Here is a 19,995-nt window from a genome sequence, read left to right on the forward strand (position 1 = left end):
GTAACCTTTTTAAACCAGAACTATTTAGTTACAGTTGGCATTTTATTTTTTAACTCACACTTTTTAAGTTCTTGATTTAATTAAAATAAATGACAGAATTTGAATCACTTCTATTTGTACATCATTAACTTTTATACAGAAAATTATTTCAGATTTACTGAAGCAAATTTAAACAGGTTAGGGACATTATAATTACAGTAAGCTATAGAAGAGAAATAACTACCCTTCATTTAGAAAGTCTTTTCTCACCTGTTTGTTTCTAGCTTTAAACTTTTGTTTACGATTAGGAAATTTTTATTGTGTTGAATATTATTTTAGTTTATGTATAACTGAATACAATATTGATGAAATTTCTGCTTTGAATAGGTACTATTACCAAAGGGGTATTCTGGCAAAAGTAGAAGGTCAGCGCTTGGTGTATCAGTTTAAGGATATGCCGAAAGACCTTATTTATATAGATGATGAGGATCCAAGTTCCAGCATAGAGTCTTCAGATCCATCACTGTCTTCAACAACCACTTCGAGTAGGAACCAGGCAAGTCGATCGAGAGTATCTTCAGGTCCAGGGATAAAAGGAGGAGCCACTACAGTTCTAAAACCAGGGAATTCTAAAGCTGCAAAACCCAAAGATCCTGTGGAACCTGCACAGCCATCAGAGGTTCTTAGGACAATGCAGTCCACACAGACTCCATATCCTACCCAGCTCTTCCGGACTATTCATGTAGTACAGCCAGTACAAGCTGTTCCAGAAGGAGAAGCAACCAGTAGCATGCAGGACGAAACATTAAATTCTTCCGTTCAGAGTATTAGGTGAGAAAACTAAACTTACTGGTGCAGATCATTGTGCGATGTTTCTGACCAGAGTCGTCGTTAAACGTGTCAGGATTCAGAAGTGAAAATAAAAATTATATACATGTCAAGCTAGAACTCTTGGTCAACAGATTGTTTCAGCAGCGTTGCATCAGTCCTGTGATTGTATCAATGATTCCTTATTTTTATTTATTTATTTATTTATTTATTTTTTAAAGCACTCTTTTTTTATATATAAATTTACTTTATTTCTCTTTGGCTGCGCTGGGTCTTTGTTGCTGCATGTGGGCTTTCTCTAGTTGCGGTGAGCGGGGGCTACTCTTCGTTGTGGTGCGCGGGCTTCTCACTGCGGTGGTTTCTCTTGTTGCCGAGCACGGGCTCTGGGTGCGTGGCTTCAGTAGTTGTGGCGCATGGGCTTAGTTGCTCCACGGCATGTGGGATCTTCCCGGACCAGGGTTCGAACCCATGTCCCCTGCATTGGCAGGCGGATTCTTAACCACTGCATCACCAGGGAAGATCCTATACCTTACTTTTAAACTTTGACATTACTTGATGTTATTCAATCAATTTGAAACAGTTCTCTATAGCTTTGTGTAACTGAATTGATCCATATAAGAAGGTATCCACATATAAGAAAATCCAGAGAATAGTTTCAGATCTTTTTTCAAACAAAGGTAGAAGCTGTAAAAATTTAACATAAATTTACATATCATGACCCTTTGAAATGCATTGAGTTCTAAGAAATACACATTAGTCTTTGGGAGGATACTATCTTCTCAGATAGTATCCAGAATAGTTCTAAAGTTCAAACAGGTTGGAGGCCAAGAATCGAAGGTCCTCTTTTTCAGGCTTTTAGAGTGGCAGAGTTGGAAGAATAGTTTTGTGGTTTAATCAGATCAAATCTGCCTCATAACCCCAGAAAAGACATGAAACAACAAATTAGACTGCTCTATTGCAGACACTTGGGACTGGTCTTGACTGATTTAGAATGGGGAAAAGGGAGAAAGGCAGAAAATTAGATGGACATTTTCAGGTTCTCTTTTTCCATTTCTACTGCCATGAATTTCCGGAACATGAATCATAATAAAATATAGGAGCCCCTCCAAATCCAGTAAAAATGATTCTTTGATTATTTTCATTAGCTGACTTCAATCTTACAGTTGTATATTCTAGAATATAAATGCTGGGTTTTTGTTCAGTTGATCTTGAAGTATACATTACCTAGAATCAAAACAGACTTATAGACGATTCAGTCTTCCTTGTATGGTCCATTTAAACTTTCGACAAGTTTGATTTAAGAGAATTGAATTCTCTTAAATCGTTGACTTGTAAGGAATATAAAGATCACATTTTTTCCATCTTAGTTAAAGAAGTACTTATTTAACTCTATATTTTCCCTTTAATGTTTTATTTTCCTCTTAGTTCTATTGGTTACTTGTGATGACTGAATATCTAATGGAAATTATGTGGTTCCTCGCATGGGTTTCTATGCTCTTTGTCATCTTATCATTGTATGTATTTGTGTTGATATGAAACATACAATGGCCACAGCTGATCACTGGGACTCCCTTCTTGGACTGATTCAGTTGTTTTTTAGCATCTCTAATCAAAGTTTCCTTTTTAGACCTAGAGAATAAAAACAAACCGGAAGAAAAACAAGAACAACAAAAACACATACCTTTAGCTCTGATAGTAAATTGTGTATTATATTGGATAGTTTATTACTCTGAATGTCAATTTCTGAGTAAGACTCACTGCCAGATATTAAAACATTGTAATTACACTCCCTGCCTCTGATTTTCAAACTGTCTTTCGTGTACCTTTCAGAATCTTCATTTCCACAGTCTCAGAGTTCTGTAGACTCTCTGTCTACTTCCTGTTTCTCCTATTTTTTTCTCTTGCAACCTACATGTTACCGATGCATATCATTATGTGATGTTTCTGACCAGAGCCATTCTTTGTTTAATGGCTCAAGAGTCAGCATTCGTGATAATGCCTTCTTGCAGCTTTTGTTAGATCTATTTTGCACACAGAGTGCAGTCCAATTTCTGTAGCCCCCACTGCCAGCTCTCACTCTACTCATAATTCCTTCCTTGCTCTCCAGCTAAAGCTTACTTCTTGCCTGTACCACATTCTGGTACATAAACCAGGTGTTTCAGGTGACTTTAATGCCTGTCTCCTGCTATACATTTAAATCTGTAGGACCTAGATTCTATTCCTTGTCCTTTTCCTAGCACCTAACATAGTCTGACATATAACACCCCTTCATATTTATAGAATTTATTTTGAAGTAGTGTATATGATCATTCTTTATCCCCTTTTAGAATAATGAGTTCTCTAAGTGGACTACTTATAAAATGAAGAAATACAAAATTTAATTTTCAAACTTTAAGACAGTTTTTTTCTTTTCTTTTTTTTTTTTTTGACCATGGTGTGTGGCTTGTGGGAGGTATCTTAGTTCCCTGACCAGGGATTGAGCCCGGGCCCATGGCAGTGAAAGCGCCGAGAACTAACCACTGGACCGGCGGGGAATTCCCGAAACACAATTTCTTCTCGTAGAAATTATTATGTATTTATATGAATGTACGTATGTATCCACATACGTTCTTTTTTTTAAATAAATTTATTTTATTTATTTATTTTTGGCTGCGTTGGGTCTTCGCTGTTGCACACGGGCCTTCTCCAGTTGCAACGAGTGGGGGCTACTCTTCCTTGTGGTGCATGGGCCTCTCATCGCAGCAGCACCCCCCATTGCAGAGCACAGGCTCCAGGTGCGCAGGCCTCAGTAGTTGCAGCTCGCAGGCTCTAGAGTGAATGCAGGCTCAGCAGCTGTGGCGCACAGGCCCAGTTGCTCCACAGCATGTGGGATCCTCCCGGACCAGGGCTCGAACCCGTGTCCACTGCATTGGCAGGAGGATTCCTAGCCACTATGCCACTGTGGAAGCCCCACATACATTCTTAATCATTCATTTGACTTTAAGAAAAAATTCTTCTCTCATTTGGTTATATTTTATTTTCCTCCCCCAAATCCTACTTATTTTCATTGTAATTATCCCAACTTTTAACTATGAGAAATTTCACAATATGGGAAGGTTGAAATAGTACACTGAACACCTATACCATCCACCTGGATTCACAGTTGATAGCATTTTGCCTTATTTGTTTCCTCTCTATATTTATTTATACCTTTTTTTCCCTGTTTGGCTATTTGTCAAGTCAGTTGACATCACCATGACATTTCACCCCTAAATACTTCAGTGTACACTCTTCTTTAAGAATAGAGACATCTGGGCTTCCCTGGTGGCACAGTGGTTGGGAGTCCACCTGCCGATGCAGGGGACGCGGGTTCGTGCCCCGGTCCGGGAAGATCCCACATGCTGCAGAGTGGCTGGGCCCATTAGCCATGGCTGCTGAGCCTGCGCGTCCGGAGCCTGTGCTCTGCAATGGGAGAGGCCACAACAGTGAGAGGCCCGTGTACTGCAGAAAAAAAAAAAAGAATAGAGATATCCTAAATAATCATATTATCACTCCTAAGAAAAGTAACAGAAATTCGGCTATATCTTTCTTGACTACTTTTTAATAAAATCAAAGACCTTTGAAATATTTTTTTCTATAGTTGAGGGAAGGTCAAATGATTATGACTTAAATTTAGATTAATTATTAAGTTAATATACAGCAAGAGCTGATACTTTCAAAGAACTCTCTATATTCATATACTTTACATATATTAATGCATAGAAAATCCTTATTGCTCAGTGACGTGTAGGTAATATTCCTGTTTTACAGTTGAGGAAACAGAGGCAAGAGAGGCCACGGAGCCTGGTCACTTCTAGTAAGTGGTGGAGATAGTGTTTTAATGCAAGCAGTTTAGTCTAAAGCAGTGAACTTAATGAGTTGCCATACTGTCAGTTAATTCACATAATCATATGAACTATCACTTACTTACAATGAAGTAGCAACATACTTTTTCTCAATTTTTTCCTTTGCTCTTTCCTTTTTATCTCACATAATTGCACATAGAGTTATCCCTCAGTAACCTCAGGAGATTGGTTCCAGAACCCCCTTTGGAGTCCAAAACCTGAGGATGCTCAAGCCCTTTATGTAAAATGGCATAGTATATGCAAATAAGCTCCATACACCCTCCCACATACTTTAAATCATCTCTAGATTACTTATAATACCTAAAACAGTGTAAGTGCTATGTAAATAGTTGCCAGCATGTGGCAAATTCAAGTTTTGTGGTTTGGAACTTTCTGGAAATTTTTTGGGGGGGCGTGGATATTTTCCAACAGAGAGGTTGGTGGAATCTGTGGATGTGGAGACCGTGGATATGGAAGGCCAGCTGTATCTATATTGAAATTGATTAAACTTTCCTTAATTGATTTAGGGTATGTATGCTCAGTTTTACAGATTTTAACTTTGGCTTCCCAAAAATAAACCTCTGGTAAAATATTTTCCTAAAGTTGTTACTTGGTAAACCTGCAAGTCCATATACCAACCCAGTATAACTTATTTCTCTATAATGTTTATCCAAGTACTAATAGTTTGTCTTAGGGTCTTTTGAATAAATTAGCCTCTAAAAATGTATAATGTACACATTATACATTTTAAAGCAGTGTAATGGAGTAGGAAGAATGTGGGCATAACCTTCTCGCCCTCCAGCCTTGTCAATTATTAGATGTGACGCTGGATCACATTAACTAACTGTTCTGAGTCTGTTTCCTCATCCGTAAAATGAAGATGATATTATTTAAGCTTACAGGTGGTTGTAACAATTAAATGACACTTTCTGACATCTGATATTCAACAAAAGCCAAATATTATATTGTATATGTTTCTTAGCTTCAGAAAGTTTGAGGAATTTTAAATGACCAATATTGTACCAGTTGGTTACAAGCAGCTTAAGCTTTTTAAAGGTAGTTAACTGTAATATAACCTTTGTTATATAATATGAGACACAACTGACAGTTTAATCATTAACTAAGAAAAGAAATAATGTAAAATTCCTGTGTTTAGGAAAAGGCTGTGTAATATTTAATCCTTTAATCTCTGAATTTTTTATTAGTGAAAATTTATTGTTTTAGAATTTGTTCAAATAAGCTAATATATTTACATTGCAGATATCTATCTATCTATCTATATATATATGTCTCAGTATATATATTTTCTGGCAGATGGCAGTCAGGTGTTACTTTCTGGCAGATGGCAGTCAGGTGTTCAGGAAAGGGACATCTTTTTCTGACTTGAGTAAAAGCATTGAAAGTCTAGTGGTAGCCCTGATGAGCAATATGGAAATTTTCCAAGTACATTATTGCTCATGCCACATCTGAGAGAAGGAAAGAGGAAGGGGAGGGGTGTGTATTAAAGGTTTTTAACTCCCCACAGTTTAAAGATCTAATAGAAAGTGTTCATCTTTGGCTGAAGTTATTCAGGACTTAAGAAGTGACAGTATGTTGTAATGGTTAAGCACATAGGCTCTGCAGTTGAATGACCCCTTTTCTTATCTAACTGCTCACCTTATGCAAGCTGCATTAATTTTTTCATATGAAAATAGGGATAATACTTATAGGGTGGCAAGGCTATACATATTTATAGATACAATCTGTGTGCTTCCTATATGCCAAGTTCTATTTTATCTATGCATACATGTACATGAACTCTTGGCATGGGAAGCCCTTGGGTCTTTTTTATTTAAAAAATGGTATCTGTCAGCTACCATTTGCAGGCTTAGATTCCACCCAGGATATCCTGATTCAGGCGGGCAGGGAAGAAGGGAGCACAGTGTATTTTGGAAAAGTGCCCTAGTTCCCGAAGTTATTCTGTATCCTTCCCACTCATCCCTTCCTGCCCAATAGTATTAGTACATCTGGCCATACCCTGCCAGCCTATTAAATCTTCATTACCTGACTCATATTCTCTTCTAGCAGTGTCCTTCAAGAGAGCTGCCGATCTCCTGCTGTAGACTACTCCTCACAGTGGTGACTATGGTGGCAAACTGAACTTGGGAATCAGTATCCTACATGTATGGGTGGGCTCCAGTTATCGTGCGTCTTTCTGCTTCCTTTGAACTTCTGAGTTGTGCTGAGTCATCTTTCCATCTAGCCCATTTGTCTTCTCCTCCAGAATTTCATTTCTCACATGTGACAGGCCACATAATTGTAACTTGCTAAAATTTACCTGTGATAGTCTCCTGGCAATAATTAACATTTGGTTTACGGGGACTAATCCAGCTCCTAGCCATTTGGAGTAGCAATCATCTCTCTTTTGTAAGATAGCTTTATAGAATTCAGAGGAAACACAGTTGAGATCCAGATGCTAAGTTTTTTCAACAGCATTTGTTTTATATTAACAATGGCCATAACTGTAAACTTCACAGCTGTGAACTTTTAAAATTAGATTGACTTATAATATCATTTATGTACCTCTTTTCTTCAATAAGTGGAATTAACAACCTTACATAAACTGGATTTTACGTTAAAGGATTAAAAAAAATTTTTTTGCGGTACGCGGGCCTCTCACTGTTGTGGCCTCTCCCGTTGCGGAGCACAGGCTCCGGACGGCAGGCTTAGCAGCCATGGCTCATGGGCCCAGCCGCTCTGCAGCATGTGGGATCTTCCTGGACCAGGGCACGAACCCGTGTCCCCTGCATCAGCAGGCGGACTCTCAACCACTGCGCCACCAGGGAAGCCCACGTTAAAGGATTTTATGTTAAAATTGTATCTTTATGACTAAAATTTGTGAAAATTACTTGAGCTGAGAAAACTGCTAAAACACGCCTCTGTTTTTGCCAAGGGTTGGCCTTATTTTTTGTTCTATCTGCCAGCTTAAAGAACCCTCATGAGTTAATTATATTCATGACTTGTTTTATGTAATATGAACCATGAACTCTTAAAATTCTTCTAATAATTCTGTCTCATATACATTTAAGATTGTTTTTTATTTTAGTTAATTGAGCATTTTCTCTATATATATAGAAAAACAGGTTGAAAACAATTATAATCATGTGAAGCTTGGTAATTTGGTTGGGTATATTGATGATATTACCCCTCAAATATTAAAATGATAGTCCAATATGTTTATTTAAAAGTCCCTAATTTTCTTTCAGGCAGCTTATACATAACTTCCTTGGGAAACATTTTGATATCCTCCTCCCCCAACAAAATTGCTTCCCCATTTGTGTTAATATAGCACTTTGTATAGACTTATTTTTTTTTCCCACCAGATGGTATCATAGTTAATGGACTGAGAGCTTTGTGTTGGGCATTTCTGAATGTAGAGTGTTTCATGCAGGGTCTGGCACAATGTTTATGTTGTTTTGAAAATATGGGAAGGAGCATTTGAAATGAATAACTCATGTTTTGTCAAAGTGAGTTGTCAAATGTTAAGTTTTAAACAATGTAGAATATGCTAATTTCCTCACTTTTATTTCATAATCTCAATAGGACTATACAAGCTCCAGCCCAAGTTCCTGTGGTCGTATCTCCTGGGAATCAGCATTTGCACACAGTAACACTTCAGACAGTGCCAATCACAACAGTTATAGCCAGCACAGATCCATCATCAGGTGCTGGATCTCAGAAATTTATCTTACAAGCCATTCCATCGTCACAGCCCATGACAGTACTGAAAGAAAATGTTGTGCTCCAGTCGCAGAAGCCGGGCTCTCCTCCTTCCATTGTCCTGAGTCCTGCCCACGTACAGCAGGTTCTTACTAGCAATGTTCAGTCCATTTGCAATGGAACCGTCAGCGTGGCTTCATCTCCATCCTTCAGTGCTACCACACCTGTGGTGACCTTTTCTCCTCGCAATTCACAACTGGTTACTCACCCACCTGGCACTGTAATCACTTCAGTTATCAAAGCTCAAGAAACAAAAACTCATATACAGGAAGTAGAGAAAAAGGAGGTTGAAGATAATTTGAAAGAAGGCACTGGGGAAACTGAGCAGCAGTCACAGCCTTATGTGATGGTGGTATCCAATGGATTTACCTCTCAGGTAGCTATAAAAAACGAACTGCTGGAACCCAACTCTTTCTAAGTAATATACCAAAGGAATTACAGATGGTGGTTTTTTAATTGAACATTTTCAGTTGTATGCATACTATTGATTGATTCTAAGGTAAATTCTCCAAATGTTCCTAATTTTATAGTTACTTGTTAAAAATAATACCTTAGAGTTAATTTTGACTTTGTTAGATGAGGGGAGGAAAATCCAAGTGTTTCTTTTTGTTCTTCAAATGTTTCAGGATTCAATTGTGAAGGAACAGGCGTTTTATACTATGAAGACATTCTTTTGAGGTTTTTTTCAGTGGCTATATCATAAGCATTTTTAAAGTTTCTTTTTAAATTTTACATCGTATTAGCTTTTCTGATTCTTCTGTAAATACAGTACTTAAATATGACATCAGGAAATTTATATAGGAGCTATTTTCATTCCACTTGTATAGGTTAAGTCTTGACTCTTTCAAATGCAAGACACCTATTTTATGCCTTGTTAAAATTATGATTTCACTTAGATCGACTTTAGTTTGTTGCACTGTATATTGAACTACGATTATGTAAAATATAACATTAAAAATCGAAATGTGCCCATGATATGGCTGAACCTGTTTCAGAAGCAGGACAATATAAAAGCATCAGCCTAAGAGTGGCTCTCCTACTAACTAGTTGTGTAACCTTGGGCAAGCCACTTGATCTTTCTGGGCATCATAAGAGGAGGGATGTATTGGATTAGATTAGATGATCTCCAATTTCCTACCTAGTTCTAAATTTTATGATTCTAAGCCCTATGTTTTAAGCTTATCTCCTACTGTAAATATAGCTAAAATATTGCAGAAAAATTAATGACCCTACAAAATTCATTTTTCTGTTACCTGTTAAGATTTGCTCTGAACCTGAATTCCTCCTAAATACTTTGTTCATTAACTCTTTAGGCCACTGTGCACTGTGGTCCACTAGTAAAAAACATGTTGCTGAGTGCTAAATGATATACTGCTATTCTGAAAGAGTCAGGGTTCTTTAAGGCCCCAGAAAGCAACCAAGGCTTGGGCTAAGCTGGCTGAGTAGTCAGTTGCTATAAAAGCATAATTGCTTTATATTTTGGACATTTTTTTTATTGAGAGTGGGGGGAGGGGGAATTGCATACAAAGATATACATTATATATCCCAGTTTCTGAAATGAAATAGTTTTTAGATTACTTTTTCAACTGTAAATAATGTACATTTAATTTCACAAGAAAAATTGTTTTCTGCAAGTTTTCTAGTATAGCAAAAAGAAATTTTTGTAGATGAAAGAATCATTATGTTTAGAGGTCTAATGTTATATGTTTTCATGTTACAGAGTGAATTTGTATTTAAACAAAAATTTAAATTTTGGAATCCTCTAAACGTTTTTGTATCTTTAATTGGTTTATTATTAAATAAATCATGTAAAAATTCTGTGTTTTTGTTTTCAAGAAAATGTTCCTTAAGAACAAGTATACAGACAATGTTGCTAGTATTACAGTGTTATTAAACGTTTACATAACAGCCTCCATTAGTCAGATTAGAATTGCAGGATGTCATCCTCTCATTTTTCCTTTCTACCATGCCAAATGGCAGTTTCCGGACACGACACAATGGATTACAAAGCTCCAAAAATTAGAAAATAAAATGTTCCCAGCAATAATATTAAACACACTCTAAAAAACTAGTTTCCTAATTAGAAATTAGATCAGTTAATTGTTAAACTTGGAAAACATAGAAACAGAAAAATGTAACAAAACTAAAATCTCAATCCAATATGCCTATACCCAGTAGTAACTTCCACTTATTCATTTCCTCATGTCAGTTAATATTCTTCCCAAGTATGAATTTTTTTTTTTTTTTTTTTGCGATCCGCGGGCCTCTCACTGTTGTGGCCTCTTCTGTTGCGGAGCACAGGCTCCAGACGCGCAGGCTCAGCGGCCCATGGCTCATGGGCCCAGCCGCTCCGCGGCATGTGGGATCTTCCCGGACCGGGGCACGAATCCGTGTTCCCTGCATCGGCAGGCGGACCCTCAATCACTGCACCACCAGGGAAGCCCCCCAAATATGATTTTTAAAGGAGCATTCTTATCTCTGAAGATGGAGGGAAACAGAGAAGAATCTGAAGTAACAGACCTTGCGAGTTTTCTTCAGTTTACTACCCTTAGTTCATACCCTTCTGTTCCATTGTTTTTCTATGACTTTCCATTCTTCATCAAACCTAGTATAAAAATGTTCAGGCTTAACCATTTCTTTGAGTCTTCATTTCCTTATGGAGGCTCCCATGTCACGGAAAACTTAAATAAATTTGTATGCTTTTCTTCTTTAATGTCTTTGTCAGTTTGAGTTTTAGGCCCAGCCAGGGACCCTAAGAGGCTCAAGGAAAAGTTTTCCTCCATTAGTACTCTAGCCATGCATCCCCTGATATAATCTCCCACTACTGAACTCCTGAACAGGGACATAACTCTTACTCAGTATGTGGCCTTTCTACATCAAATCATTGATTCAACATGTATTAAGGAAGTACCTGCAGTGTTACTGTCACTGTCCTTAACTTATAAACTTGCTGCTTTCCTCACTTTCCATTCATTCTTTTTCTTAAAAATTTCATTGAAGTATAGTTGATTTACAGTGTTAATTTCTTCTATACTGCAAAGTGACTCAGTTATAAATTTATATATTCCTTCTTTTTTTGGCCACTCGGCATGTGGGATCATGGTTCCCTGACCAGGAGCCGGACCCGTGCCCCCTGCAGTGGAAGTGTGGAGTCTTAACCACTGGACCACCAAGGAAATTCCTATATCTTTTTCATATTCTTTTCTACTGTGGTGTGTCACAGAGTATTGAAAATAGTTCCCTGTGCTATACAGTATGACCTTGTTGTTTAAACATGCCATATGTAATAGTTTGCCTCTGCTAATCCCAAACTCCCATTCCTTCCCTCCCCTACCCCCCCCACCGCTTCTTGTCAACCACAAGTCTGTTCTTTGTATCTGTGAGTCTGTTTTTATTTTGTAGATGTTGATTTATACCATATTTTAGATGTCACATATAAGTAATATCATATGGTATTTCTTTCTGATTTACTTCGCTTAGTATGATAATCTATAGGTCCATCCATGTTGCTGCAAATGACATTATCTCATTCTTTTTGATGGCTGAGTAATATTCCATTGTATATATGTACCACATCTTCTTTATCTATTCGTCTGTCAGTGGACATTAATCCATTCATTCTTTAACCCACTGTAGTAGTACATTTGCCCTATTACCCTGAAATTACTGTTGCAAAAGTCACTAAAAAGGAATCAATTTCCATATTGCCAAATTCCTCCTCTTCTCTTTCTTGGCCTCTCCAATATTTGATAACCTTTTATAACTCACTGTTCCATTAACTCTCTATTGCCTTTACTTTTGTGCCCAACTCTTTCCTGTCCTCTTCCTGCCTTTATAATAATTTCTTAGTGTTCCTCTTGGGTTGCTCCAGAGACTTTTTCAAAGGTTGGAGCTCCCCCAGGTTTTATCGAAAGATCACGGTTCTCCTTCTCTGTTTTCTGCACCTTGTCCCCCTTCAGTGTGTTCTTCCCTAGTGCAACAGGGGTGCATTTAATTGTACCAAGCCATTCAGTGGTTTCTTACTATCCTCAGCTGGATTTGAGGCCCTGCATGGTTTCACCTCTCCTTGATCCCACCAGCCTTATCTTCAAATTTTACTCTCCACATCATACTGTCAGATAGGATTTGGATGCTTTCAATTACAAGGAACCAAAAAACCCTATTCAAAATTATTAATAGTACAAAATCAGAAATCTAAAGTTCGGAGGTTTCCAGGTTTGTTAATTCAGGAGCACAGTAGTGATACTGAGCAACCAGATTTCTTCCATCTTTCTGCTTTTCTCAGTATTTTGGTTTAGTTTCCGGGATGGCTTCAGCTGTGGTGGCAAGATAGCTGCAGTAGTTCTTTTATGTTTCTGTTTATCAGTAAGGAGACCTTTCCCAGAGCACCCTGAGCAGCCATCTCTTCAGAGCTCATTGGCTAGGCTGGTCATATATACCCCTTCCTAAACCAAGTGCTGGCCAAGGAAGCAGGATTACCATAGATGACTTAGTCATGTGTTGGGGAGATGGACAGTCAAACAAAATTGGACTCCATAGCAAGGAATAAGGGAGGAATGATATAGTCTACTGTCATCTATACACAGCCTTCTTCCCACACATATACTTCCAAAAATGCTCACACCTACAGGAAGCATGATTTCTCTCCTAAAGAGAGATCAGCCAAAGTGTCATCCAGCTACTTGATCCAGTTTCATGACTAGGGTCTTCAAGGTGATTTGCAGTCCTCTGTTTCAGATCAGCTGTGGCCCCTGCTTTCTTGTCCTCCACTGCCACACCAGCATGAGCACTGGGAATAAATCTCTTTCCAAGACTTCTCAGCTTTAGAATACATTTCTTGATGGTGTGAGTTTGATGTCCTGTCTCAGGGTCACCATTTTCCCAGTCTGGAGTAGTTGTCTTCAGTGCCTTGCATCCTTTCTTTTCCATCTGGCGGGTGATACATACTAGAGTCTGTTTTGTAGCATTCCACTTCCAAATACCAAACTGTCTTATCAGTTTGGGTTCTTGGTCGTTAGCAACAGAGATGGGTTCTGGTTTTCAGCACAAAAGAAATTTTATTAGAAGAATATCATGCAGTTTACAGAATAGACAGAAAGACTAGAGAATCGGGGTCAGTCTGAGTCACACAGTTAAACAAATCGCAAAACCATATTGCACAACTGGTCCACTTGTAGCCACTGTTGCCAAGCACCTAAACACCGAGCTTTGTACCACTGTCTCTACTGCTTCAGAAATTTGAGAGAATAGAATTTGCATCTAGAGAGAATAACCAAGGTCCTTCCTTGACTCCTTGCGTTAACTAGCTACCAATTTACGTGACTGGCTGCCCAAAAGAATGACCGATGTCCTCTATCAGGGCAAATCTAGATTTTTATGGGGTACACAGTTTGGCGGTTGGATGGGTGAGGGGAACTTACTTAGGAAAAACAGAAAAGTAGAATACCAACTTAGAGGGTTTGAAGGGGCTTATGCAAATGAACAGCCCTAAACGCTGTACTTGCCAACTCTTTGAGCTCCCTTTACTTTCCAGACCTCTGCACTTGCTGTCACTCTGCTTGGCACAGTTGCTCTCATTCTATTGGCTAAATTCTATCTGTTCTTAAGGCCTCAGCTTAGACATTACTTCCTCTGAGAGCTTTCTCTGAGTTCTTAAAACTTTCCCTCTACTGTCATAGAGCCTTTTAGTTTCTCATTTGGGCACAGAAGACACTATAATAGTTGACTGCTGGTATGTGTGATTCCAACACTACATTATAAAGAGCCAAGACTGTAGTCATTTTAGTACCCTCAGTCCCTACTGTAATATCTCCACATAGTAGGTACAGTACTCCATAGTTACTAAATATGTGACTAAGCTACATACATGTTCTCCTTACCTGTTTTTATGTTCATGTTCTCATGTTGGTAACTACCATCTGTGTGCCAATGACTATCAATTCTTACCTACAGCTCCGAGCTTGTTTTACAAATAGCTTTATAGAGCTATAATTGACATACAATAAATGGCACATATTTAAATAGAGTATAAACTCATGAAATCATCGCCATAATCAAGTAGTAAACGTACTCATGTTTGGTGAACATTAGCCTACAAGTTTCCTTGTGCCCCTTTGTAACCACTCCCTTCCTGCTGATCTGCTGTCTACATAGATTATATTAGTTTGCATTTTCTAGTATTTTAAATAAATGGAGTCATATAACATGCGCTATTTTGGGGGGGGGTCTGGCTGCTTGCACATAGTGTTAACTTTTTTGAGATTCATCCATGTTGTAGTCTGTATCAGCATATTTTTCCTGTTATTGCTGAAAAAATTCCCTTGTTTTCTTATAGTATTCTATTACATGGATATACTACAGTTTATCCATTCACCTGTTAATGGACATTTGGGTTGTTTCTAGTCTTCAGCTGTTATCATTAAAGCTGTTAGGAATATTCCTGTACAAATCTTTATATTGGACATCTATTTTCATATCTGTTGAACAAGTACCTAAGAGTGGTCTGGCTAGGTCATACGATGGTTGTACCATCTTACATTCCCACCAGCAGTGTATGAGGCTTTCAGTTGCTCTACATCCTCTTCAACATGGTCTTTTATATTCAACATTTTTGCCATTTTAATGGGTGTGTAGTAGTATCGCATTGTGGTTTTAATTTACATTTCCCTAATAACTAATGATTTTGAGCAATTTTCATGAGCTTACTTGACATCCATGTATCTTCTTTGATGAAGTGATTGTTCAGTTTTGGTTTTTTTTTTGCCCATTTAAAAATTCCCTTGTTTTCTTATTACTGAGTTTTGAGAACTATATATTCTGAATGCTGGCTCTTCATCAGATATATGATTCACAAATACCTTCAAAGTGCAGAAACTTCTAAATTTTCATAAAGTTTATCAACTTCTTTTATGGATGATGCTTTTGGTGTCATATCTAAGAAAGCTTTGTCTAACCCAAGGACACAACGATCTTTTTTCTCTAAGTTTTACAGTTTTACCATTTAGGTCCATGATCCATTTTGAGTTAGTTTTTGTAGATGGTGCAAGGTATATATTGAAGTTCACTTTTTTGCTTTTGTATATCCAATTTGTTGAAAAGACTATCCTTTTCAATTGAAAAGTCTGAAAAGACTATCTTTTTCAACTGTCCTTTCTGCCCTGAATTACCTTTGGACCTTTGCTTAAAATCAGTTGTTCATACACATATGAATCTATGGACTCTCTTTTCTGTGCTATTGATTTGTCTATCTTTGTACCAATACACAAGATTGATGTGTTGAAATCAGGTAGTGTTAGTTCTCCAACTCTGTTATTTTTCAAAGTTGATTTGGCTATTCTGAGTCTTTTGCATTTCTATTTAAATTTCAGAATCAGTTTGTCAACTTATAAAATGGAAAAAGCCTTTGGGATTTTGATTGGCATTGGGTTGAATCAATAGATCAGTTTGGGAAGAACTGACATCTTAAGTCTGAATCATGAGCATAGAATATCTCTCCATTTGTTTAAGTGTCTTTAATTTCTCTCAGCAATATTTTGTAATTCTCAATGTATATGTTTTGCACATCTTTTGTCAGATTTAATTTTCAGTATTTAATATTTAATGCTATTGTAAATATCATTTTTAAAATTTCAGATTCTGATTTTTCATTGCTGACTTTGTTTTAATCTTTCCCCTATTTTACTGAAGCATAAAGTGCACAAATCTTTTTTTTTTTTTTACATTTAACCTAATTTTATTCATGCTTGCCTTGGGATGGGGAATAGATCATTCAGTAAAAACATACAGTAAAAACAAAATATGTCTTACGTACAACTTTTTTTAAAAATACATCATGGTGATCATTCCATATTAGTATTTAATGCATGCCTACTTTTTTTCATAAATTTATTTATTTTTACATCTTTATTGGAGTATAATTGCTTAACAATGGTGTGTTCGTTTCTGCTTTATAACAAAGTGAATCAGTTATACATATACATATGTTCCCATATCCCCTCCCTCTTGCGTCTCCCTCACACCCTCCCTATCCCACCCCTCCAGGCGGTCACAAAGCACCGAGCTGATCTCCCTGTGCTATGCGGCTGCTTCCCACTAGCTATCTACCTTACGTTTGGTAGTGTATATATGTCCATGCCTCTCTTTCGCTTTGTCACAGTTTACCCTTCCCCCTCCCCATATCCTCAAGTCCATTCTCTAGTAGGTCTGTGTCTTTATTCCTGTCTTACCCCTAGGTTCTTCATGACATTTTTTTTCTTCTTAAATTCCATATATATGTGTTAGCATACAGTATTTGTCTTTCTCTTTCTGACTTACTTCACTCTGTATGACAGACTCTAGGTCTATCCACCTCATTACAAATAGCTCAATTTTGTTCCTTTTTATGGCTGAGTAATATTCCATTGTATATATGTGCCACATCTTCTTTATCCATTCATCCGATGATGGACACTTAGGTTGTTTCCATCTCTGGGCTATTGTAAATAGGGCTGCAATGAACATGTTGGTACATGACTCTTTTTGAATTATGGCTTTCTCAGGGTATATGCCCAGTAGTGGGATTGCTGGGTCATATGGTAGTTCTATTTGTAGTTTTTTAAGGAACCTCCATACTGTTCTCCATAGTGGCTGTACCAATTCACATTCCCACCAGCAGTGCAAGAGTGTTCCCTTTTCTCCACACCCTCTCCAGCATTTATTGTTTCTAGATTTTTTGAAGATGGCCATTCTGACAATGAGATGATATCTCATTGTAGTGTTGATTTGCATTTCTCTAATGATTAATGATGTTGAGCATTCTTTCGTGTGTTTGTTGGCAGTCTGTATATCTTCTGTGGAGAAATGTCTGTTTAGGTCTTCTGCCCATTTTTGGATTGGGTTGTTTGTTTTTTTGTTATTGAGCTCCATGAGCTGCTTATAAATTTTAGAGATTAATCCTTTGTCCGTTGCTTCATTTGCAAATATTTTCTCCCATTCTGAGGGTTGTCTTTTTGTCTTGTTTATGGTTTCCTTTGCTGTGCAAAAGCTTTTAAGTTTCATTAGGTCCCATGTGTTCATTTTTGTGTTTATTTCCATTTCTCTAGGAAGTGGGTCAAAAAGGATCTTGCTGTGATTTATGTCATAGAGTGTTCTGCCTATGTTTTCCTCTAAGAGTTTGATAGTACCTGGACTTACATTTAGGTCTTTAATCCATTTTGAGTTTATTTTTGTATATGGTGTTAGGGAGTGATCTAATCTCATACTTTTATATGTCCCTGTCCAATTTTCCCAGCACCACTTATTGAAGAGGCTGTCCTTTCTCCACTGTACATTCCTGCCTCCTTTATCAAAGATAAGGTGACCATATGTACATGGGTTTATCTCTGGGCTTTCTATCCTGTTCCATTGATCCATCTTTCTGTTTTTATTTATTTTTTTTATTTTATTCTTTTTTTTTTAAGACCATACTTCATTCAGATTTCTTTTGCTTTTTTTTTTAATTTTTATTTATTTATTTATGGCTGTGTTGGGTCTTCGTTTCTGTGTGAGGGCTTTCTCTAGTTGCGGCAAGTGGGGGCCACTCCTCATTGCGGTGCGCGGGCCTCTCATTATCGCGGCCTCTCTTGTTGCGGAGCACAGGCTCCAGACGCGCAGGCTCAGTAATTGTGGCTCACGGGGCTAGCTGCTCCGCGGCATGTGGGATCTTCCCAGACCAGGGCTCGAACCCATGTCCCCTGCATTGGCAGGTAGATTCTCAACCACTGCACCACCAGGGAAGCCCCATCTTTCTGTTTTTGAGTGCACAAATCTTAGTGTATAAATTGAAAAAATTTGACATGTGACTACATTACTGTAATTGTCACCCTAGTCAAGATATATAACATTTCCCACATCAGGAAGTCTTCCTCATGGCCCTTCCCAGCCAGGAGATCACTCTCTGACGTCCCTCACAATGTTTTTTATTTTCATATAAATGGAATCAACCAGGATGTACTCTGTCTGGCTTCTTTAGCTCAACATTATGTATGTGAGGTTCACCCATATTGTTGTGTGTACTGGTAGTTCATTCTTAGTCTTTGCTCTCTAGTATTTTTCTTCTGTGAAAGGACATTTAGGTTATTTCCAGTTTTTGCTACTGTGAATAATGCTGCAATCAATATTCTTGTACACAAACATAAGTATTCTTTTCTCTTGGGCATATGCCTAGTGGTAGAATTACTGGGCAACAGGGTACATGTATGACTAGTTTTTAGTAGATAGTGTCAAAGTTTTCTAAAGTAGCTACACCATACTCTCCCTAGCAATACGTGAAAGTTTCAGGTGCTCCATATCCTTGCCAATGCTTGGCACTGGAATTCCTTTTAATTTTAGCCATTTTGGTGGGAGTGTTTACTACCAAATTATGATTTTACTGTCCCTGATATAGCTATTGATGTACAACTTCTTTTCATATGCATATTGGCCATTTAGAGAACATCTGAAAATCAACCAAAGTAATTAACATTAACTTATTAAAGAAAAAATACACATGGACATTTCAATAAAGGCAGAAAAAGCATTTCATATTGAATGCTTTCTCCCTAATGTTACAATCAAGATAGGAAGTCCATCATCACTACTTTTACTCAACACTATAGGAGATATCCTAGCCAGTGACAACCAGCAAGAAAAGTAAAAGGTATAATGATTGCACAGGAAGATGTTAAACTATCTGTCACAGATCACAAGACACTGTGATGACTGAAATTCTAAAAGAGTCTACAAAGTATTAGAAATAGTAAGGGAACTTAGCAAGATGGTTGAATATAAGGTCAATATGTAAAAGCCAGCAGTGTTTCTATACACTAGCAACAAATATTAAAAATTTAGAATGCCATTTAAAAAGCACAAAACCCCTCAGATACCCAAGAATAAATCTAATGAAAGATACGTAAGACTTCTACACTGTAACCTACAAAACACTGCTGAGAAAAATTAAAGACCACTTAAATAAATGGAGGGGTGTATTATATTCATGGATTGGAGGAATCAACATAAAGATGTCAGAAAAAAAAGAAATGGAGGCAACCTAAATGTCCATCAACAGATGAATGGATAAAGACGTGGTATACAGACATACAATGGAATACTACTCAGCCATAAAAAAGAATGAAATAATGCCATTTGCAGCAACATGGATGGGTATAGAGACTACCATACTAAGTGAGGTAAGTCAGACAAAGGCAAATATCATATGATATCACTTAATATGTGGAATCTAAAATATGATACAAATGAACTTATTTACAAAACAGAAACTGATTCACAGACATAGAAAACAAACTTATGGTTACCAAAGGGGGAAGATGTGGGGAGGTAAAAATTAGGAGTTGGGGTTAGCAGATACAAGCTACTATATATAAAACAGATAAACTACCGCATAGCATAGGGAACTATATTCAATATCTTGTAATAAACTACAACGGAAATGAAAAAAAATATCCATCTATCTGTATCTGAATCAGTCTGTGTACACCAAAAAGTAACACAACGTTGTAAATTAACTATACTTCAATTAAAAAAAATTAGGGGCTTCCCTGGTGGCGCAGTG

At 37.5% G+C, this 19,995-nt stretch overlaps 1 protein-coding gene across 5 annotated transcripts in view; it reads left to right on the forward strand.

Annotated features, from left to right (window-relative positions):
* The window catches only part of ELF1 (E74 like ETS transcription factor 1), a 106,405-nt gene extending 96,188 nt beyond the window's left edge, over nt 1–10,217 (forward strand). For all 5 annotated transcript variants that reach the window (XM_082602450.1, XM_082602449.1, XM_082602453.1 and 2 more), the window contains exons 8-9: nt 367–810; nt 8,253–10,217. In XM_082602450.1, coding sequence (XP_082458576.1) covers nt 367–810; nt 8,253–8,847 — 1,039 coding nt within the window. In that variant the 3' untranslated portion in view covers nt 8,848–10,217. The remainder of the gene's footprint in view (nt 1–366; nt 811–8,252) is intronic.
* The last annotated feature ends 9,778 nt before the right edge of the window (nt 10,218–19,995 follow it).

Source organism: Mesoplodon mirus (genome assembly GCF_964341445.2).
Source record: "Mesoplodon mirus genome assembly, chromosome: 17".
NCBI classification, from domain to species: Eukaryota; Metazoa; Chordata; class Mammalia; order Artiodactyla; family Ziphiidae; genus Mesoplodon; species Mesoplodon mirus.